The sequence below is a fragment of the Pollicipes pollicipes genome, unplaced genomic scaffold (assembly GCF_011947565.3).
Source record: "Pollicipes pollicipes isolate AB1234 unplaced genomic scaffold, Ppol_2.1 Scaffold_7231;HRSCAF=8579_pilon_pilon_pilon, whole genome shotgun sequence".
NCBI lineage: Eukaryota > Metazoa > Arthropoda > Thecostraca > Pollicipedomorpha > Pollicipedidae > Pollicipes > Pollicipes pollicipes.
The window spans coordinates 18,120,363-18,143,413 of record NW_023597034.1 but is presented as its reverse complement, the minus strand read 5'-3'; the positions used below and the strand labels follow the sequence as shown (position 1 = coordinate 18,143,413).

General features: G+C 60.0%; 1 protein-coding gene across 1 annotated transcript in view; it reads right to left on the bottom strand.

Annotated features, from left to right (window-relative positions):
- The window catches only part of LOC119109798 (transcriptional coactivator YAP1-A-like), a gene marked incomplete at its 3' end in the record, with an annotated part of 24,256 nt that extends 2,644 nt beyond the window's left edge, over nucleotides 1–21,612 (bottom strand). The window contains 4 exon segments of the mRNA XM_037233551.1: nucleotides 92–218; nucleotides 294–334; nucleotides 924–1,087; nucleotides 21,054–21,612. Of these exon segments, the coding sequence (XP_037089446.1) occupies nucleotides 92–218; nucleotides 294–334; nucleotides 924–1,087; nucleotides 21,054–21,520 (799 nt within the window).
- Between the last annotated feature and the right edge of the window lie 1,439 nt (nucleotides 21,613–23,051).

The window sequence follows — 23,051 nt, the reverse complement described above, 5'->3', positions numbered from 1 at the left end:
AAGCACTGGGTGCTTATGCCTACGCCCGGCCCCGCTATCATTCTGGTGGACGCGCCGGCCCCGTCCCGACGCTGGAACGACTGGAACTCACGTATCCTGGGGTCGAACCAGGAGGTGACGCGCGTCTGGTGGTTGATGAAGTACACCTCGCCCTCCTCGGTCTCGGCCCGGTCCCAGCCGTCCGGCAGCGGGCCCAGCGCCTGGCCGCCCGCTGCCGCCGGCTCCACTGACAGCTGCTGCAGTTGCTGCTGAAGCTGCTGCTGCTGCTGCTGCTGGGGCGGCGGTGGGGGCGGCGGCTGCTGCTGCTGCGAGGGCGGCGGAGGCGGCGGCGGCGCTGGAGAGGCGAGACGACAGTTACTGCCACCGCAGGAGTCACGACACGACAGACCATCGACCGCTGCACTACTGCGTGCATCACTGTCTTGGCGATTACCGTAAAACAACTGCTGCGGGGACAATATTAAGAAAATAAACTAAATGCCTATGCCATTCGCAATCCAAGAAAGTCTGCATTGCATCCTGCAACAGCTACTGCTTATTTTAGTTCTTACAGCGTATGACTGCCTGGTTTTCAGCGCCCACGCGCGTGCGATCCCGTATGTTCAGCTCCTTAAAATTCCACGCAGCAGCACTAGCTCCACATGCTCCGCCCAATATCACTCACAATACAGTTTAGCAAATCAAATCAACGGTGAGCGCTGCCGGTCACTAGAGCTTGGGTTGACACCCTCATAGTTCAATATTAGTCATCATCACCGTTTCTTTACAGACCAACGGACGTGTCTGACGCGCACCATCTGCGCTTCACACAATCCGACCTGACAAGCGAAACATCACATACGATTTCCCTGTTTCTCCGCGCACCCAATGTCACCCCTGCTTATCGCCGATGCCAATCCGCGATTGGGTGCAGCAACACCTACCTTCTTGCGCGCCAGGGGCAGCGCCAGCGGGGCCGGCGGGAGCGGTCGGGGGCGCCCCAGGCGCGCTGGCAGGCTGCGAGCTGGCCGCTCCTGGCTGGCCTGCCAACGAGCCCTGGGAGGGCTTCTTCCGCGGGTCTTCCCAGGTGGTCGTCTGCGTCACGTGACTGAAACGGCGGGCAGGGGGTCAGACGCCGGACGGCACGGGGTGCTGTAGAGCGCGCAACATCACCGTCAGCGAGCAATGCGCTATAACACAGACCTGAAGACCACAGGCAACTCTTTGGATTTTGAAAACGCATGCAATGGATGGTAGCATAACCCTCACGGTTCAGGTGTTACATATCCAGGAATATGACGAGATGGTGCTGAATGTCGAGATAGTGTTAGCTGACGACACAGCACGTGACGTCATAAGCCGTGGCGCACTAACCTCTTTAATCAGCAGACCTCATGTCGCTACAGATCGCGACAATGCACATTTGAAATGTACTTGTGCCCACTTCTCATTGTCGAAAGCCATCGTAACACACGTTTGTTGACACACAACGCAAGCACAAGCCCACACATGCACAAGCCCGCACACGCCAGGTCGCCGCTGAAATGTAATGTGTCCTGACATTCAGCTCTGATGAGTCCCTAAAACAACGACAAAGCCCGATACAGCCTCTCAATCATTGCGGCGGCTCTCGCACAGGAGCCAGTGCTGCCACTCGGCGCCGCCTCCTCCCGACTAGCCCCCGCATGATCTCACCACCTCCCAGCGGTGACGCAACCATGTGGGTGGCGCTGAGCTCACCTGGCGCTCACCGACCCCCCCCCCCCCCCCCCTCCTCCCCCCGCACGAGCCGGGTAAGCCTGCCCTGTGCCGCGGCCTCAGACTGGCCAGCCCGAAATGGGCTGCCGCCGGTCTGTCGTCACCAATCCCGCTCGCCAGATCACCGCGCGGCTACTGTAACGTCGCCAGATCACCGCGCGGCTACTGTAACGTCGTCAGATCACCGCGCAGCTTCTGCGGCGTTGTCAGGTGTCACCGCGCGGCTATCCTGTCGTTCCGCTTGTCATCTGGGTGGATGCCGACGGGCATGTAATTGATAATGATGGCACACGTACGGGACAAAATAAGAGATAAGCCAAACGATGTCGTTTGATATCAACGTATTTGCGGAGCCACGCCTGTTTGGGACGCTTATGCTGCCACTAATTCTGGTTTCTTCATACTATATATATATATATATATATATATATATATATATATATATATATATATATATGTTCGTTTACTAGCCAGAGGACAACAGCTCACGCCATGACCTCGAAAAGCTCGCTCGCTACAATTACCAGCTGGTGCGAGGCGGCAGCGAAGGTCACCTCTTCCCTGAAGCCACGGAACCGCAAGATACCTCTCCCCCATAAACACCAGCAAAATCCCCACGCCAATCAGGCAGCGGTCTGCGGCGCCAGCGAGCCGCGGGCTGCCCCACCCGGCTGCAGTGTCGTCAGCGGCAGCCACCCCCGGATCACGGCTCCGTCCGCGCCCCGTGCGTCACCGGCGCCCGGGTGCGGCCCGGCCGGGAGCGGGTGCAGCGGCGGCCGCTGAACCCGCCGGCCCGGCCCGGGACGGCCCGGTCCAACAATACCCCCGGTCGGCCGGCAGGCCACACGCATGCCGGCGTCGCTGCGCCGCTGCGCTGGCCGGCCGCGCCGCGCCGCCGCCCGGACGGCGAGGGAGTCTGCGGAGCGAGGACGTCACACTGACGGCAACAGGCACTTGTGACGCGACCTGCACCCTGCGCCCTACGACTTCCGACCTGCGACCTGCCGCCTGCGACCTACAACATGCGGCCCGGTCTGCTTCAGCCGCGTGGATGGACGCGCGTCTAACATTTTTGAGTTCGGCCGAGCGTGACGCGAGCCGGCGGACCAGCCGCTGGCGTGACGCGAGCCGGTGAACCAGCCGCCGGCGTGGCGCGAGCCGGTGGACCAGCCGCCGGCGTGACGCGAGCTGCGCTGACGGCGACGTCGGACGGGACAGTTGGCCGCCACTGCCCTCAGCAGCGGCACGCTGACCTGTGCCGCCCACGCACGCGACGGGACCCGAGCGCCCTCAGAGCGTCTGCGGATACGCAGGGCGTGTACCTGGCTGGTGGCTATGGACTGGACATATCCGACACGGGCGGCCGTGAACCGCCGCCACAAGCTGCCGCGCACGCCTGAGGCCCAGCACGTGGTCGAGGCGCTCAAGCCAATCCACATCGGTCCACGGTCTCTCGATCACGTGTCGCCACGGTCTCCGTTGAATGCTTTCGTTGACACCAAGGTCGGGTCCGCGTAGCTCCAACCGGGGACTGTTTCCATACCAGACTGCACCCGGCGTACAAACGAGACAGCAAGTTGATGTGCCGTCCGATTGCTCGATCCTCTCAGATCCGCCGTCCAAACAGAGCTCATGTGCTAGCTGACAGCTGGTTCAGCCCCCATGGTAACTGATAGATGGTCTGATACCCATGGTGGGTGACAACTGATCTGGTCTCCTGGTAACCGACAGCTGGTCCCGTCTCCTGGCAACCGACAGCTGGTCCGGTCCCCCTGGTAACCGACAGCTGGTCCAACAGTTGTCAGGAACCCCATGGTAACTGACAGATGGTCTGATACCCATGATAGGTGACAAATGATCTGGTCTCCCTGGTAACCGACAGCTGATTCAGTCCCCCTGGTAACCGACAGCTGGTCCGGTCCCCGTGGCAAGTGACAGCTGGTCCGGTCCCCACGTTAACTGACAGTTGGTCCGGTCCCCGTGGTAACCGACAGCTGTTCCGGTCCCCATGGTAAGTGACAGTTCGTCCGGTCCCCGTGGTAACTGACAGCTGATCCGGTCCCCATGGTAAGTGACAGCTGAACTGGTCCTGCGGGTCCCTGTACGCTATACGAGAAGGACCAGTGGCCGCAGGCGGTGGCTAGCTCACGTGACCTGGTCCGTTCCATTCATTCCATTGCTGAGTGCTGTGCTCTGGTGGCAGCAGGACTTCCTATGCCACGATCCGTCTGTCCAGCAGAGCAGCCTCCAGCGGCGGTCGGCAGCGGCGGTCGCCCAGCCTGACACGCCAGCATCGCGCCGCTCACCCGCCGCTGCAGCTCGGCACGGAAAGCCCCGGTCACTGCTCGCCCGCGGCGTCGCCCCGGTGACGTCACTGGAGCTCACCCCGGCGTGTGACGGCCCCGTCGGCGGCGGACGGCGGTGACGGGCGTGCCACATGTGCCGACGACGGTGCCGGCCAGCAACGGCCGACCAAGTGGGGATTGGGCCCGACAGACAGCAGCGGAACGCCTCAGGAGAGCCAAGTGGAGATTGGGCCGGACAGACAGCAGCGGAACACCTCAGGAGAGGAGACAGGAACCCAGCAGGAGCAGGTTTGGGCCCTACGTGACTGACAGAAGTGACATAGTGACCCAGACAAGGCAGGTTAAGATACAGCTCGACTCGAAACAAGATTACCTAAAAAAAAATTACTGTAATCGATCGTTACTCAAGACTTGTGAGAAATGGAAGAGGGCTGCAAGAAAGTCGGCAGATAATATAACCAAACGAGGAAAATCTACAGCAGCAAGATGGTCGGGAGAAAAGGGTGATATAATTAAAAGGATGGTGCTGAATGCGGCATGAATCGAATACCAGCTATTGAGGACGACGAACATACGAGAAAAGTTCGGAGACACACGACACGGGAGAAGTGCGATGAAAGGTAAATTAGGCTCGAATAGATCACAGGATGGTAGCATGTTTTAACAACATTGCTGTGGACTAAGGACGTAACGGGGGCCATGCCACGCTGTCCCTGAGCCAGGTTTCCACGACGTAGGCGCGGGCGATTTCGCAGAAATTCGGTTCAAACACCAGGAGTTAGGGAGAAAGTTCGATATTGCCCCACCCCTTCAGCAAAATTGCGGACTACCTGTCTGCTGCGGCGACACAAAGATCCATACCAGAAGGACTCTGTATGCAACGAAACCACTGCAGGCGAGAAAAAGATACCCTTTGGTCCCCAGGAAACTAAGATGCAACAGCTATAATTACCGGTGACAAAAACATCGAGTCAGAAACACCTGTGGAATATACCCCGCGCAGCAGCCAACACACGTGTCATTCCGTGTGGAGCAGCTCCACTGAGGGCAGTCGTGGTCGGCCCGGCAGCAGCTCCAGCGACGGTGCGCCTGGCGTGAGCTAACCCGGCTCGCCCGTGCCCGGCACCGGCCGCCGCCGCCGCGCCGGCCACATACAAAGGCGAGAGGACACCGCGCCAACCGCTCCAACGACGTGGGCCGCGTGGGCATGCGGCCAGCCGAGATCACCCGTGGTGACGAGACCACGCAACGTAGAGGTGCCGCACTGCTGGAATCGACGGACTAATGACACCACTCCCCCCTGCTGGGACCATACGGGCCACGCGGTCAGCAGCGGCCAGATCACGGGACCTCAGCGAAGGGTCAGGAATCGGCCGGTGTGACCGAGTAGGTCCGGCCGCGGCCCGCCTGGGAAAGTGTGCAGCGGCTCTCAGCCCGACCACGCGTCCGGCCCGTCAGGTGCGCGCCTGACCGCGCTCGTCGCCGCCGGGCGACCGCAGCACGACGCCCAGCCGCCGGCCACTTCCGCTCGGCGCCCGCTCAGCCAGTAGCCCTCCCGCTCACTCCCACGCGCCCGTCGGCCGCGCCGGACCGGCCGTTGCAAAACAAGAGCGGACCAGTTGTGAGCGCCCCGGGACTCGGAGCCGGCCAGCCGGGTGGCTGCCAGCCCCGCCGACGCGTCCAGTCCGGTACTGGCCGCGGAACCGGAGCCGGAGCCGGAGTCGGAGCCGGAGCCGGGAGGCCTTGAGCCGCGCCGCAGCGTGCCCGTTCGCCGCGCCGTAGCAGAGCAGGTTACGGCGGGCAGATGAGACGGCGTCACCGCGGAGCGGAGCCGCAGAGGAGCCAGGTCTCCACGGGGTCGAAGCGGGAATGGGAGGGGGAGGGGGGCACCGAAAGACAACCAACCGCCGCAATGAGGTCATGCGATCGCTGAGCCCAGCACAAAGATCAATGCATATATGTGAGACGAAGTTACAAAGGCTTTGAAAGAAAATGGCCATCGAGCACGCTGAGTGGACCAGAGCCGTGACTCTAAATCCGAGAGGCAGAATTCTTTGTTACACCATGGCCACCAGTTTCCAGCCTCGCGTTCCAATCCGAAGGGCAGTGTTGCTGCCAGTCGGTGGTTACCGACATGGCCTCCACGAGCATGGCGACGCGATTCCACCCCAGGCGACGGTGACACCGGACCCTGCTCTCGTCCGGTCCTGCCCGAGGTGAGGACACTCAGCGTCGCCGTCCGGCTCTGTCTCAAGCGAGGGTGAAACGGCCGACAAGGTCGGCCGGCGCGCTGGCGGCCGAGACGGCCGGCGCCGTCGCCGCGCCGCCAGCGTCAGTGTCGTACAGCCATCGGCCCGCGCAGCCCATGCAACAAGTGGTCGCCCGTTCACATGCCATTCCGTCACCAGGCGGCGTTCACACACGCGCGACTCCGCGTCGGTGGCGGACGCCTAACTCGCTGTCCATGGAATGGCACACGTATATGAATCCAGGTGCGCGGCGGCCGGCGCTGGCCATTAACTGGAGTAGACAGCGGAGAAGGCCGGCGGCGGCGGCCAGCCGCGGATGAACACCGCGCCCGGCGCGTAACCAGCTGAGTGGTGCGGCGAAAAACGCCGCACCGCGCCGCGGCCGGGCGCCTGGTGCGGCGCGGCGCTGCCGGCGGGGCTCGCTGTTTACACCGCGCGGCCGGCGGCCCGGCGCCGGCTGGCGGGCGGCGCCGTTTAAAGGCGGCCGCCAGCGGTCGGGCAGCAGCGCACCTGGCCGCCACGCCGTCAGGTGGCGCGCACCACCACCACGCGGCACGGCGCGGCACGGGGCCGCACCGCTGCGGCTGAGCAGGACGGCGGAGAGGGCGTCCGTGTACACGGCGCGTCCGGACGAGCGCCCGGCTTCTGTCTGCCAACAAGCGCCCGATGTGCCGCTATACTTGAGAGGCGTGCCGCAAGCCCGCCTTGCCCGCATCTCCTCTCAGCGTAGCCAGGGCCCGCCTGGTCCACATCTCCTCCCAGCATAGCCGGGGCCTGACGAGGCGGCCGGCTGGCCGCACCGCCGGCAGCGTGCCGCGAGCCCGGTCGGGATACGGCGACGGGCAAGGCCGGGCTGCGGCCTCCCCCGTCCCCGCTGCCGCCGCCTCCGCCGCTGCACCGCCGCGGGGCCCGGACCTGGCCCGTGACGTACCGCCTCCCCCCCCCCTCCCTGCATACACATGTACCTGGCGGTCGGTGCCAGACGTCGGGCGCAGCTGGCTCGCCGCCCGCGCTGGCTCCGGTAGAGCCGAGCGCCGGTCACGTGACGCTTGCCCAGCTGGCGCCAGTGGTCTCCATTCAGCGAGTGGCGCACCACGTGACACCACGGCCGTCATATCTGGTAACTTCTGCGACTCCAGGTCCGATATGACGTATTTGCACCGCTGCCATGGGCACGCGTACCAGCCGGGTAGTGGGCGATGACGGCGCGTTCCCGTCTGCACGGAGCGATTGGTGACTACGAGCAAGCTCTGTGGCAGAGAACAGCTCTAAAACTTTTGGCATTGTCCTGCCCAGTGTTCGTCTCGAGGTCCCTGAATGTTCGATAAATAATCGCCACAAAGTTCCCCCGCCACCAGAAGCAGACAGAACAAACCAGCACTGTCCTTTACGGACAATATGATCTGCGGCCGTAGCAATGAATTGCATGATGCTCAGCGTAAGCATCACATCTTGCGGCCTCTGCCGGTGGCAAAACCCTGCGGTGGGATACGTGGCATGGTTGAAAAGTAGATACCTCGGCGTCGGATAAGTTAACCGCATTTGGCGTGGATGGAACTTACCATGCCTTCGAAGTTCGAAGATCTTGTTATTACGAGTGCGTGATATCCTGCTGCCTCCTCCAATCGTTCCCAAAAGGCCTCCCTGACGCTCTCACGCGGTACAGCAGCGCCATCCACCTCTGACCATTGCTAGCAGCGGATCAGGACAGCGACCGCCAGCCGAAAAGCAGGCAACTGCACGTCGGTTCGCGCCGCACAATCATGAACCCTCTCGCTGCCATGGTCCTCACAGATCATGAACCCTCCAGTGCCGCGGTCCTCACAGACCATGAGCCCTCTAGTGTTGCGGTCCTCAGATATCGAACCTCTAGTGTTACGGTCTTCACAGATCACGAGCCCTCTAGTGCTGCGGTCTTCACAGATCATGAACCCTCTAGTGCTGCGGTCCTCATAAACCATGGATCATCTAGTTCCACGGCTCTCACGGCCGTGTGAGAGCGTTTTCGCGCTGTAAATCACGCAACACCACGCCCGGAATAAGATCAAAGCAGGCCCATCTGCTGGATGGCAGCGCCGCGTCCAGGTCTGGACGTGTGACCGGTGTCGGTGTCACCGACGGCCGCGGGCGGCGGCCAGCGCCGGAGCCAGCAGACGAGTCCAGCTCGCGGCGCGCCGGCGTCGGGGGAAGGCGGCGCCGGCCGGCACCGGCGGCACCATATTCGGAGTCGGCGGCCGTGCAGCGGCCAGTCACGTGTCCATGGTCCATAGCCGCGTGTGAGGAGAGATCCGCCTCTAGCAGGTCATGATTAAACACGGCCCGGCCGTCCGAGCGTTGGAACTGAGGCCCCTGTGTCCGTATGATTAGTCATCGCCCGACGTCTCCATATTCAGACAACACGTCACACGGGCGCATATAAGGCTATCGCAATAACGTACACCAAATTACCCGTCGTTCAATCTCCGTTTGACGACTGTTTGAAAGAGCATTTGATGCGCTATCACACCCCAAACAGGATTTTCCCTTACAGAGAAAAGGCAAAAAGAAATATTTGGTGTACTTGACTAAAATTGGTCTCATTTGTGGTGAAATGACGTGTGAAAAGCATGAAACCATGTATTTTCGTGGCACGACGGTATCTGGCCGTCATCACATCGCAGTGCGATGTACGGGTGCGGGAAGTGGTAGCAACCACTCACCTTCCAGGCGCCGCCATCTGAAGTCCAGGTTCCCAAACGTGATAGAGGCCTGGGCTCTGCTGACGGGGAAGGTCCTCGGTCCCACACCACAGTCTGACGGGGAAGGTCCTCGGTCCCACACCACAGTCTGACGGGGAAGGTCCTCGGTCCCACACCACAGTCTGACGGGGAAGGTCCTCGGTCCCACACCACAGTCTGACGGGGAAGGTCCTCGGTCCCACACCACAGTCTGACGGGGAAGGTCCTCGGTCCCACACCACAGTCTGACGGGGAAGGTCCTCGGTCCCACACCACAGTCTGACGGGGAAGGTCCTCGGTCCCACACCACAGTCTGACGGGGAAGGTCCTCGGTCCCACACCACAGTATCGGCGGGAGAACCAGCAGCGAAGCCGAGGTCGGCGATCAAAGCATGAGTCAAGCGGCTCGAGTTCATCACCACCCCGGACAGACATCATACGCGATAAGCTTCAGATATCTGCACCGCCTTCCACTCAAAGCAGGAGACACCTGCGAAAGTGGCCCACGCAGTCGGCCACCTCGCGTTGATCACCGCACAGGTGATGTGTACAGCCATCTCGTGCTTATCACCGCGCAGGTGATATGTGCAGCCACCTCGTGCTAACCAACGCACAGGTGATGTGTGCAGCCATCTCGTGCTGATAACCGCGCGAGTGATGTGTGCATCACCTCGTGCTGACCAACGCACATATGATGTGTGTGGCCACCTCGTGCTCATCACCACACAAGTAACGTGTAAAGCCACCACTAGAAACAAGATCGATCAACGGCAGGCGCACCCGCCGCCAACCGTATGAGCAGCGAGCATACCCACAGCCGCCGCACAGACGCCTCTGAAGGCGGCTCGCGCACCATTCGGGAGTTTCATACCAGCCGGCCTCGGGCACATCTCGGGCGAGACCCGACTGGCCAGTGGCTGGCCGGCCAGCCGGGCACGGGCGGACGGCACCGGTGCCCGGCGCGCCCGCTGGCAGCGCCGCCGACCGGCCCGCTCCGCGCCGCCCGCCCGCGGCGTCCCACGGCGAGCCGTCCGCCGCCGCCGCCGCGTGGGAACGCTCGGCCGGCCGCGCGGGCGGCACGGAGGGGAGGGGGGGGGGGGGGGAGCTGCACGTCCCCGCCGACGGCGGCCGGGACGAAGGCCGCCGGCCGGCCGGCCGGCTGTTTACACAGCCGAGCCGAGCCGAGCCGAGCCGGGCCGGGCCGGGCCGGGCCGGGTTGCGCGGCGCGGCTCACACCTTCCGGCCTGCCCGAGGCCATCAGCGGCCGCGGCGCCCGGCGTAACCACCGGTGGCACCGGCCGCACCAGCTGCCGTCGCCAGGTGGTCCAGATGCGAGCTGCCGTGTCATCAAACTACCTCCAGCTGCATCATCCAATGTCACCAGCAAACAGCTGCCCAGGCCGGTTGAATTGGGAGTGGGGGGTCACGTCATATTCCAGGCTGTCATGTCCAGAAAGCTGGCTTTGCTCTAACTTCTGACCTCACACAAAGCACTGAGTGTCTGAGGGCGACAGTTGGCATAACGTGAGTGAACAGGGAAAAACATCGACTCCCAAAAGACGGGGGCAGGACGCCAGGTGGAGGCGGAGTCGATTCCACTATCAAAAGCATTTCGGCTCAGTCGAGGTAGACTTGAAAGGAAACTAACACGAACGCTTCCAGCCGCTCCTGCCCGGGGAACAAGTAGAGCTACAAACAAATCGCTAACTGGAAGATAAGTTTTTATTCGGTTTGCGGGGGCTAGCGCCCCCTTCAATTCGAGACAAAAATTGGCCAAAAACTAAGAGAAACTCGTTTGGATGAATTTCGTTATTTTCCATTATCTAGCCCGCCCACGTACTCGTTTTACAAAGCCATGCCTCTGGTCGCTATCCTATTACACAATATGCGTATCTCGCAAGTTGTGATATACCACACACCACCGTTGTTATTTTTAACTGTTGTCACTGGAATCGAATACGGAGTTGAAATGCATCTCCTGAGTCTGAATCAGAACCCACTCAATGCTGCTCGGAGTCAGAGTCGAGAGTTGGAGTCTGAATCGATTCTGTTACAATGGAATCCATCGACAGTCTGCCTCCGGGCCTCTCCAGGCCCCAGGCCTCTCCGGGTCGGGCCTCTCCAGGGCCGGCCGGGTGGGTGCCGGGCGCGCCAAGAACAACGGCGCCACCCGACGCGATCAGGGTCGAACGAGTGCAGGCGGACGGGGCTGACGGCTGACCGCCGCAGAACGGCAGCCCAGCTGAACCGATCGCAGCCGACCGGCGCCGACGGCAGCCGACGGGAGCCCGGCGGAGCCGACCGGAGCCGACCAGCGTTGACACGAGACGACAGGAGCCGACCTGAATTCGCCATCTCTGCTGGCGGCCCGCCAGCGCACGCGGCCAGTGCTACGCACCTGTTCGAACCCGTGCCAAGTGCTTCACGGAAAGTGACTCAGACCGCGTTCGACAGTGCACGAGCTGTTCGCCTGCTGGCTGGGTGGCTGACTGGGAGATCGGCCAGTCAACAACGCAAAAAGCTGCTCGCGGGATATCAGGCTCTCTCGCTATGCTCCATGTCAACACTGAAGGAGTCGGTGGCGGGAAGCATCGAACTTCTGCTGAACGAAGCGCCAGTTCGGTCATTTCACACTCAGCTCCATCGCTTTTGTATGAACTCAGTGATCACGGGAGCCTCGTGTAAACGTGCTTCAGCAAATGACTTCATAGACGGCTTCAGGGTAGGTGGCGTGTTCCCAAACCTTCACGTCATCAGTGTCACCAAAAAACCCAAGCCCCGCCACTGTACTGCCCCCGTCGGTTCAGCGACCCGAGTCAGCCACCGCCGGCACCTCTGCCGCCGTCCCACTCCTCGTGCCGGCGTCAGACGTCGACTGGACCTGGCCCACAAACGGGGTGGGTGCTCGTCCGCCGGCCGCAGTCTGCAGCTGCCGTCGGCGGCAGGCGGCGGCGGCGGCGGCGGCGGGGATGGGGGTGGGGGGTGGGGCGGTGGGGCGGGAGGGGGGGGGGGCGTGAGTCGGGCGTGACGGGGGCGTGACGGCAGCGTGACGGCGGGCGGCCGTCCTTCAGCGGCGGCCAGACGTGACGCCGGCCGGCGGCCGTCCGGAGCGGCGGCGCCGGGGCGACCGGCGCAGGCGCCGCCTGCATACTGATGGCTGCCACAGGCCGGCAGCGACAGCGCGCGCTTTGAAGCCGGTGGATCGCCCGTGGAAAGACAGGGGGAAGAGGCCGCAGACGACGGCGCTTCCCGGGCTTGCCTGGCTGCGCCCCTGGACGCGGCGCCGGGGCCAGAGCCAACCGGCGGGGCGGTGGAGCGAGATCAAAGCCGCGGGCGGGCGTCGGGAGCGGCCGCCGGCGATGGAGGGTGGCCGCCGCCGGGCGACGCCCTGCACAGCCGTGACATCAGCGGCTCAGCGCGGCGTCCGGACGGGGCGACAGAACCCAGACGAGGCCACCAGCGACGGCCCCTTCGGCGTACTGCGCCAGGTCAGGCGGGCCGAGCCGGAGGACGGCGGCAGCGGCGCCGGCCACCGGCACCATCACCCATGAGGTCGGCGACTCTGACGGCCGGCTGGCCGCCCCGTGCCAGCCCCACCTGTCCCACTCCGCCGCCATGGCGACGCCGCTGAGCTGAGCTGAGCTGAGCACGGCCTCAGCACGGCACTACAGCACAGCACCAGAGGAACGACCCGAGCAGGGAGGTCAAACGTGGTCCTGATCCGTGGGCGGTAGACACTGCGGCAGCGCGCTTGCTCTCTTCCCACCCTCTCCCTCCCAGGCCAGCCGTGCGCGGCGTGCGACCGCGGCTGGACTGGCTTTCCCACGCCGAGGGGGCGATGGGTCCCCGGCACGGAGGCTGGTCAGCTGTGCTGTCAGCGAAGGAAGGTGTCAGCCTCCCGTGGCCCCAGCGGGTGGCGGTCACCGGCTGGTTACTGAAGGAAGGTGTCAGCCACCCGTGGTCCCCGCGGGTGGCGGTCACCGGCTGGTTACTGAAGGGAAGTGTCAGCCACCCGTGGTCCCCGCGGGTGGCGGTCACCGGCTGGTTACTGAAGGAAAGTGTCAGCCACCCGTGGTCCCCGCGGGTGGCGGCCACCGGCCGGTTACTGAAGGAAAATGTCAGCCACCCGTGGTCTCAGCGGGTGGCGGTCACCGGCTGGTTACTGCAGCAGCGAACAGCGCATCTCTCGCGGCAGTTGCCTGGTGACCCAGACAACTGCCGCGAGAGATGAGGGCTGTTACGGCATCACTGCCACGAAAGGTGAGAGCCGTTACGGTATCACTGCCACGGGAGATGAAAGAGCCGTTACGGCATCATTGCCACGGGAGATGAGAGCCGTTACGGCATCACTGCCTACAAAGACCACAGCTGGTTGTACACATAACGCGCAGCACTGCTAGAAAGGCAGAACTGTGACCAACAGAGACATTCAGATACGACGCATCTATTACCATTACGCCCCAGTCGCATTAACTACTGCATCAGACTTTCTAGAATCCCATTTTGGACAGGACATGGGTACTGGGATAAGCAGACTTACTGAGGCGCAGTGGCAGGCAGCGATGGGGGAGTCTGATCCTATCCGTGTCCAGACATGGAGGGCAACACATGTCCTTCAGGAGGCATACAACAAGACCGAGTACAACCGCTGTTACAGGACGGACGGTGTAGTTCTTGACGCCATTGCGTGCCGGACAACGAGCCATTGTCTTGAAGACCCGTTTCCAAACCGATCAACCGGAAAAAGTGGAGTCTGACCAGGGCGACGCCACAAACGCAAGAAGCCAAGCCAGCGGCCCGGTTACCGGTCAAGACCAGCCCGGCGAGGCCAGAGGCGACGGGGCGCGGCAGAGTCACTTCGAAATCCTCACGCCTATGTACTGCCAATACTCGTGGAAGAGGCAAGTTTTCAGGGCGAAAAATACGTGGGTAGGGCAACCAAGCCACGACAGTTTTCAGTAGCACCGCTTGAGCAGCTATGGTCTAGGTGAGGTCCAGACGATATCGTACCCACACCGCCACCTGAGGTGACCTCGGCCCCGGCCTACGGGTCACTGGACGATAGCTGGGCTCCCGGTGGCCATTGTGTCACCGGGTTACCTCCTGCCTGGCGCGACTGGCCGCTGCTGACGGCGCCAACCAGCGCGACGGGTCTGGTCCCAGCCCACTGACCGGGCCGCGCTCTGGGGCCAGACATGGGTGTCGGTCTGCCGAGCTCACCAGACCAGTTCCACACCTCCCGGAGGGGGGGGGGGGGAGGCGGCGGACCACGTGGCGTGCCGGCGGGCTCGCACCGCCCGGGAAATCCTTGGCCTTCCACGTACTCTGACTCAGAAGCCGCGGCGGCCACAATGACTTAGTCGGGTCCCGGGTAACCGGAACTTTTCAAAGGTGTTGGCGCCGAATTGCGAATGTCATTTTGTGCATCATGACCACCTACCGTACAGCGTCAACATCAGGAAAGGAATTGTGTGAGGGAGGATGCCGCCTTTCAAGTCGAAATCAAACTCTGCACAACGTGAGAAGATCAGGCGGTCCCACTCAGTCTGCACAGACCATTCTTCGAATTATTCCCAGACAGCTGACACCTCCCGTCTGATATGGAAACTTTTGCGGACTCCTGACCCCAGACTCTACTAGACATGATAGCAGAAGACAGATACTCTAACCAAATTTACACAAGTTAATCAACCTGCGCCAATCAACAGTCGCATCAATCGCTTAGTAGATATTGTGTCTAAGCTGCTTCCGCCATAATTCACAAGAAAGCAAACCTTACATCACTAAGAATATATCATTCAACATATCCCAACCCAGCGTAGGCATGGTGGCTTTGGTTTCGGCGCATGCCACAAATTTCCACCGTCCACCATGGCCACGGCCCCTCCGCCATCCCCGCAGCAAATCTGAACTCAATGGCTGGATGCCAGCAGACGTGAGATAAACGTCCACGCAGGTGAGGTTGACTTCGCATAGTTATTTGTATGTTCATGCGGAAACCTACCTCACATAGGATAGCCGAATCGGCCAGTCGGATAAGATTTGGCGAGTATTTACTTGCTGCCAAAGACAAATCCACGGAAGCTCCCATAGGTGACAATTTTATTACGACCCATGATCCCGATCCGGTCGACATACCAGATCTCACTGATGAAATGGCTGTCAATTCGGATTTTGCAGAATACTGATGATCATCAACTTTTTTACCCGAAAACTTGTGTATCACGTTACATAAGTCAACTGGAATCTTTACTTAACAGCTACGTTTCTAACGGCGTATCTGTAGTCTCTGAGCGTTGTCGAGTCACTCACTTATTCTCTTTGCTTTGTATATAGCTTGACACGTGGGGATCCTGATTTACTAGTAGAACTCTTCACTGTTCACGCGAGGATACTGACGTATTTGTATAACTCTTTACTGGTGTATCTTGGTGATATCTGGTGGCGGCCTTTCCATTCTGACATTCTTTGCGATCGTGGACTGTGAACACACAAAAAATGGAAGATATTTCAACTATTTCCAAACACCCAATTTTGTAAGGTACTTAAAGCCTTGAATGCTTAACATCTGAAGATCTTGAAGCACCAGATATGATGGAACAGGCTCACTTATACTGTTGGTATAATTTTTACGTGGGAAAGACTGCTCCGCACAGCAAAATTCTGTGTGTAGCAAATATGCTCCTCAATGCGTCATGGTTTGATCAAGTCATCGCACATTGTACAAACTTGATTGAGAGTCAATTGACGGTCGCTAAAGCTGGGATTCGCGCTCACGAACGGCGGATATGAACGCCTCGACAATTATATTTTTCTTGGACTTGATCGCCCCATGGCTTATGGAATGGCAGGATTTGAATGGCGTTCTTGTGACGCTATGAATGCCAAGGTCACTGTGAGATACTCCCCGACATATCTCTCGCACTTTCGCGGGCGTGTAGCTCAGAAACTACAGGGGCTTAGGTCTTAAGAAGGGCAGGATTGCGAATGGCACCGAAAGGCCTTCAGTCTTAAGGACGGCTATTCCAACCCCACACAAATGTGGCAGCCACTTTTTACACGCAGTATTGGATTTTTAGAACTGTTCGCCACGAACTGTTTGCAAGCATCATTTAAATCAGAAATGGCGACACCTGCTGCATAATGAACCCAAAAGCCACATTATTTCGCGGCCGCAATCCCTGTACGTGGGGTCCAGTTGAATGTGTGGCCCCAGCAGCGTGGCGACGGTAGATGACCTGAGGCTATGGCAGGACCACCCGCCATTTCGTCCGTATGGACCTGCCGTGAGGTCAGCGCACTCACCCACCACACATAGGCCATAAGCAGCCGTTGTCTGCCACCGCTCGCAGAACGCTCGACCAATCCGCCAGACGCCCCGCCGATTACCAATCGGATCAACGAGACGCCGGCGCTCGTGGGCTACAAGCCGTCAAAGCGATCGTGTCCGATCCGAGCGATCAGCATCCGTAACGCGATGACCCCTGACCCCGACGGCGCGGACGCCAGCCAGCAGTTTGTTCGCCGGCGGGATCAAAGGCACCGCGGCGGCCCACTCTCCGTCACGAGCTGTTTGCAGAGTCATCACGGACTTAGGCGTGGGCGGTCTCTGACGAACTTCCCGGCCGTGGAGGGCTGGGGCTCAGTGCCGGCCAACGCCGCGGTAAGCTCAAGCGGTCAGCTGAGCGGCAGGTCCGCTGACCGCGTGAACGAGGGCAGGTCAAATATAACTATTGGCTCGCTCCGCGATGGCAAGGCACACCGAAAACACCTACGGTGAAACGCAGAGCAGAGGGATGGTGCTGATACCAACGAGGGATTCAGATACCGGAACTGCAGCCAACTCTCGTGGACCTGGACTATTAGTGTTTGTGAATGCAGGTCACCGTAATCTGCGCTGCAACCCTGGTTGCGTTCGAATACACCACTCGTGTCTGCGGAGCCCTAAACAAGGTCACCCCTGTCGCCACCCATTCCGGCCACTATCCCTAAACAGCGATGCTCCCGCTCCGTTCAAAACCGAATGCGATCGCCCCTTGCGTATAAGTGAGCGTTCAATGCCACTGGCCTCACCCCAAGCCCAATCGCCACCCCTGCTCTACTGCCCGCCCTGTACCTGCCCACAGCTGCGCTGTCGGCGGGCAGCGACCCTCTCCCTCGCGTGGGAACGGAGCGGGACCAGCGTGGAGGGAAGGGCGCGCCGCGCCGACACGCTGCGAGGGGTCGCGGCGGTCGGACCCGCTGCGCCGTGTACCGGCCGCCGAGACGCGCTGGCGGCGGAGCCCCATGAACCGGCAGGTGCACGTGAGCCGCCGCTGGCTCGGGGAGGAGCGACCGTAACGGGCTAGGGCCGAGGACGACCGGCGTCCGCCGCGCGTCACACCACGTGACTGGGGACGAAACGCGGCCAAACTGCCGCCGGGGAGCGCGCGCGGGCCACGTGGCGTGATCCGCTCATTGGACAGCTGGTGCGAACGCGGCGGGAGTGCGACTCAGATGCAGGAGCGGACGGGACTCCGATGAGACAGGACTTCGATGGGAGGGAACCGCATGGGACTCCATTGGGAGTGACGAGACTGCTATGGCAGGCGGTCATCGCGCACGGTTCAGTGGCCGAAGCTCTGCTGGCTGAGGTGAGGTGACGGGCAGCAGGACCCCGGCGGGACAGGGACGGGGACGGCGTCGCGCCGGCTGGCGGCCGGACACAAACCGGTCGGGCCGGCCCGAACCAGCGGAGGCCGGCCCGACCAGCGGAGGCCGGCCCCGGCCACGGCTGGCCTGGACGCAAGGCCTGTGCGCCGGCCGATCCCGAGGCGGACGGCGCGCGCCAACCACAGGCCGGCAGCGAGCAGACGGCCAGACGCAACCACAACACACAGACCGAATGAAGCACGTTGGACAGCTGGGAACCACACACAGGCAGCTGGCGTGCCACCAGCAGAAGGCTGTGCCTACAGACTGATAAGCAATTCGTGGCAGACAAAGGAATTAATGCAGCCGATGTCCACGTCCGCACGATGTCCGCATCCGTATGGAGAATGATGACATGACGCACGACTAAGCAAGAACGATTTCGATGCTGATCACAACTGGTAACAAGTGATGACCCGCAGAGGACAAAGAAAAAAACGCCACGGGCGCTGCATCCGGAGCATTGCCTGCAGTATCAGTCATAACGTCGCACCTAATGGATGAAACAGCACACATACTGCGCAACCGCGAAGAGCCGTGTTCACACTGCCGCGGAAGATGCCGAGAGCCGTGCTCACACTGACACGGAGGATACCGAGAGCCGTGTTCACACTGTCACGGAGGATACCGAGAGCCGTGTTCACACTGCCGCGGAAGATACCGAGAGCCGCGCTCATACTGCCAAGGAGGATACCGAGAGCCGTGTTCACACTGTCACGGAGGATACCGAGAGCCGTGTTCACACTGCCAAGGAGGATACCGAGAGCCGTGTTCACACTGCCGCGCAAGATACCGGGAGCCGTGTTCACACCGCTGCGGAAGATACCGAGAGCCCTGCTCACACTGCCGCGCAAGATACCGGGAGCCGTGTTCAACGACCAGGCCACACTTTAGCACAAACACATACCGAAGCCACACACTCCGCTACACTTCAGGCTATTGAAGGAGAGCGTACAAAAATGACACTCGTACTTGGGGAATTAAGGATATTGCATTGTAGCATGTGCACCGAAATTCGTTTTTCGTTTTCAACTTTCTCATTAAAAATGTCTTAGATTCACAGGCTGCAGGTGCGTAATGATCCAGTCACCTCCTGATCCGGCTTCGAAATCCACGCACGGAAAGCAGTGCAGGTGCTCGGCCAGTAGGGGAAATATCACCGATCGGTCTTTTGAAGTCATAGTAGCATAGCACTAGACTTGTAGCAAGATAATCCTTCCGATGCAAGGTACCTTTATTATGGCAAAAAATGGGATTATGGGCCCCTTAGTAAAAACATGGGTAAACAATATATTTGTCCCGCAAGAAGTTTGTTAGGATAGTGGGGTTGCCCCATCCCCCTACCACCATACGATAGAGGGGGATGCGTTCCTTCCCCACCGACCCCCGTGGCGCCGGTCGTGTTATTGGGGAAACAGCTGTATCACCGACATCTCAAGAAATTCGTAATGGGCCTACGGCGTTGCATTGCAGGAGTGAACTGCACACTGCCTTTTGCAGTCTAACATTTGTTGGCAAATTTCTGTTCTGGTGAAAGAAATAACATTACTTCGGTGTGCCATGACGCATACATCTCACCAAAAATTAAAAATGCCACTCGTAAGAAAAACCTGCGGCAAAGCTACCAAACGAGGGAAGTTTTCTTACGGGGCTGCTACGGCGGCGAAGAACCGAACATAATCAACTTACGCCGCTGCGGGTACGCGACGGAGTGGTAGCGTAGTCGTGAGAGTTCTTGACGTGTGCTCGAAGATCAGCGGGCAACGATGCCGGGCTAGGTGAGTACATTGCACGTAGTTAAATTTCCCGGACTTTTAAGTGCGCGGCTTTGTTTAGATTACTACCACCGAATCCACTCAAAATAGCGCTTGGAGTTCGACATAAAGGCGTTCTTTCTGGCCAAGTCGGGTCAACCATGGTGAGGAACAATGAAGAGAGTAGAAACAAAATTGCACGAAGTTACCCCTAAATCACTGATAAAAACAAACCTGTTCTGACCATGGGTGTAGTTTCACAAAATAAGTTGAAAAGGTGGGCTGAACCACGAAAAATGGCCTTGATTACATCCAAATTGTGCCACATCCAAATTGTGCCAATCAAGAGTTTTCTTCAGGCTTTGCTCGACTTTCTTTACGTTCGGGCGGTGGGAGCGCAAATGGGGGGGGGGGGGGGGGGCGCTATAGTAATGCGTTCCGCGGTGCGCCTCTTTCTGACCCACGATTGCCACAGGTCGGTGACCTAGCGCTGGTGTGAATCCGGTGGTGCCCATGGAATGCCCATTGTTCAGCACAAGCTAAACCTTATGTGGGACATTTGCGTTTGTGTTTGAGTGTGTATAGTGCGCACCACAAGACGTCACAACATTTGCGATACCACTCGATGCAAATGACCTGCCACAGGCATATTTTCGCAAAATAAGCTCGGGACTGAGCACTACAAATTTACCAAATTAGCCCAAAAACATATCATCAAACGAGTTCTCCACCGGTTTGGTCAGCTTTCTTCACAAAGTTGGGGAGGCTGTTGTCAATCTATGTAGTTTATTTTGCGGTTCCCTGACTTGCACCGGTACTGCTCCGTTTTGCTGATTTGTCGACAGCACCAGGGCCACCACCACCACGGGTTTTGGGTCGCGGGGCAGAATTCTCCTTCGGGCCTCCTGAGCAAAATTGGGCTCCCTCAAGGGGGAGGGTGGGAGGGGGGGGGGAGACGGTCGGGGGCTTCTACGCGGCGTCGCATACAAGGGGGAGGGGCAGAACAGAGGTCATGTGCCCTTACCAGAGTGCTGAAAGCATCAAATCCCAGCAAATAAGTGTCATAAGTCGACGATAAAACAAAATGTGGACCTTCTTATTATACGGCAGAGCATCACTTATCTAAAACGGGGCCTCCTGTTTCAGAAAAACGGTCCTACTCCTCCCCTCTTCCCCCGCCCCAGGACTGCATGCACTTAGCGTGGCAATTTTGCGCTGACCGCAGTAGTTGCCTGGGAGCACAACAGGAAAACTGATCTTCTTTGAGAGTTTAGTGGCACATTTTTGGCTAGGAATGACGTTCTTTTATTTTACGGAATAAATACGCTGAAAAACGCTTTGAACGTGGTCTGTTGGACTGTCCTTTACATGGATCCATTTGCCGTAAATATTGGCAATCGCCACGACGAACGGGCACCACCACACACGGTGACATAGTACGCGGCCTCTAAACTTGCCCACAGCACGAGCGGGGCAATAAACAACACATCACATATTGAGACCATCGTGACGTCACGCCTGCTGGCCCGCCCCTCTTCTGTGGACGGCGGATGGGGGGGGGGGGGGGGGGTGGCGTGCAGCCACCCTCGGAGCACTTACTTGATGAAGTAGGTGAGGCCCTGAGCGGTACAGGCGCGCTCCCAGCCGTCCGGCAGTGGGCCCAGGCCGTCTGTGAAGTCGTAGCTCTGCTGCTTGAGGTGCGCATGCTGCTGGTGCTGCTGGGCCGCCGCGTACGGCTGCTGCAGCGCCGCCGGCGACGAGTGCGCCCGCAGGTGGTTGCCCTGGGCCGGGGCGGCGCCGAACGCCGGAGTCGCCTGCGTCGAGTCCGTAGACGAGTTGCGGCTATGGGAGACAGACGGGGACTTGCTGCCGTGCTGAGGAGGGTTGAAGAACGACTTGGGCAGCTTGCGCATGCTGAGCGGCACGGTCAGCGGCATGCTTGGCTCCTGCTTCTTCAGCACAGAGTCGAATAACGAGTTCATCAGCGAGTCCGAATTCTCACGCACGTGCAGAACTTGGCTGCCCTCCTTGCGCTCCACGAAGTCTGAGTTGGCGTTCTGCGCCATGACTGCGTGCGTGCGTGCCCTCACCCCACGCCCGATGCACGGTCGTTCCCTCCTACCGCACGTCGTCCCGCGTCCCACCCCGACACCGCACGGCCGCGCCGCCTGAACTGAGCGCCCGCCTGGAATTCACCCCAGGCGGCCGGTGCGCAGCCGCGGTGGACGTCACTGTACGCCAGGAAGATAGTACCGCCCCGTTAGAGGTGCACGCGGTTCAGGGAGGGTTCAGCCAAATGATGCAAACTCGGCGCAGTATTGTGCTTGTGACAGCTGCAAGCTTAAGTAACTAGGCTATCGTGGTCAGCAAATCTGTGACTCATACTCATTTTAAAATGGTACCAAATACTTTTCAATGAATCAGGGTAGCTCTGTTTCTCTGAGACTGCACATCTGCTCAGGCCCTCTCACACTAAAGCTGCACCTCCCGCTCGAGCCTGAGGCGGGGCAGCGGTGTTTGTTTTCGACTCGGGTCGGAGTCCCGCCGCAGTAGGGGCTAGGAGTGTCACGCGGAGACCAAAAATGTGATGCACAGGACGCGATTGTATTTTTCGGTCCGTCTTAAGTCAAATTATGGACAATACTTCAGGACAACCAATTTGAAACATATTGCATCAGGGATGTCATTTTTTGTAACTTGTGGGGCAACCGAAGGCCAAACCTGTCCACCATTTCCTCCCGCCAGATTTAGCCTACTCCATTTTGATTGCCGGTTGTGTCTGTATAAGCTTTTGTATAATTAATCAGCAAAGTTTTTTAATTCAAGCAGCAGAGTGGCCACACGGGGGTAGATCCAGGCAGTAGCGCACGCAGGGGACACGGGGAGGCAAGCCCCCCCCCCCCCCCTCCCTGGGTTCCGAGGAGCCCGACGGGTCCCTCGGAATCTATGATTCAGGCCCGATTTGAGGGCCCCGAGACTTGGGGCCCAAGGGCCCGAAAGGCCGGCCGGAGGTTGCATTTAAGTGCCCCGGCAGCAGTGCCGGGGCACTTCAATGCCAGTCAGAGGGCGCTGCACGTTTATCAGCGGCCCCTGAGTCGATAAGGGTATAGATGTCGGTCAGACAAGACCAGCAACGCACAGTCGGCTTCGTGGCGGCATGGGCCTGAGGGCCCACTTCCCACGCAGGGACAAAGCCGGAGTCAGCGATTTACATTGGGCGGGACCGCGGCATCTGTCAGCGCCCGACAGCGCCTAACGAGGGCCCGGTGTTAGCAAGGGGCCCCGATTCGGCCAGAGGCAGTGTTTGAGGAGGCCCCAAGAGCCTAGAGGGCCCACTGGGTCCGACGATGAAGGACCCGGTTGGAGGGTCTAAGGGCACGAAGGATTGGTCAGAGTTTTATTCAGGGGTCCCGGCCCGCGGGGACGGGGTCTCAAATAGCCGTCAAAGGGTCGTTTGCACCAATCGAGGAACCCCTGATCTGGGCCTTTCATGTCGTTCAGGCACCACCAGTTCGGTGCACACGGCTGCGTAACAATATATGCCTGAGGGCCCACTTTCCAATCAGCTACAAAGCCGGGGCCAGTGATTAGTCGGGG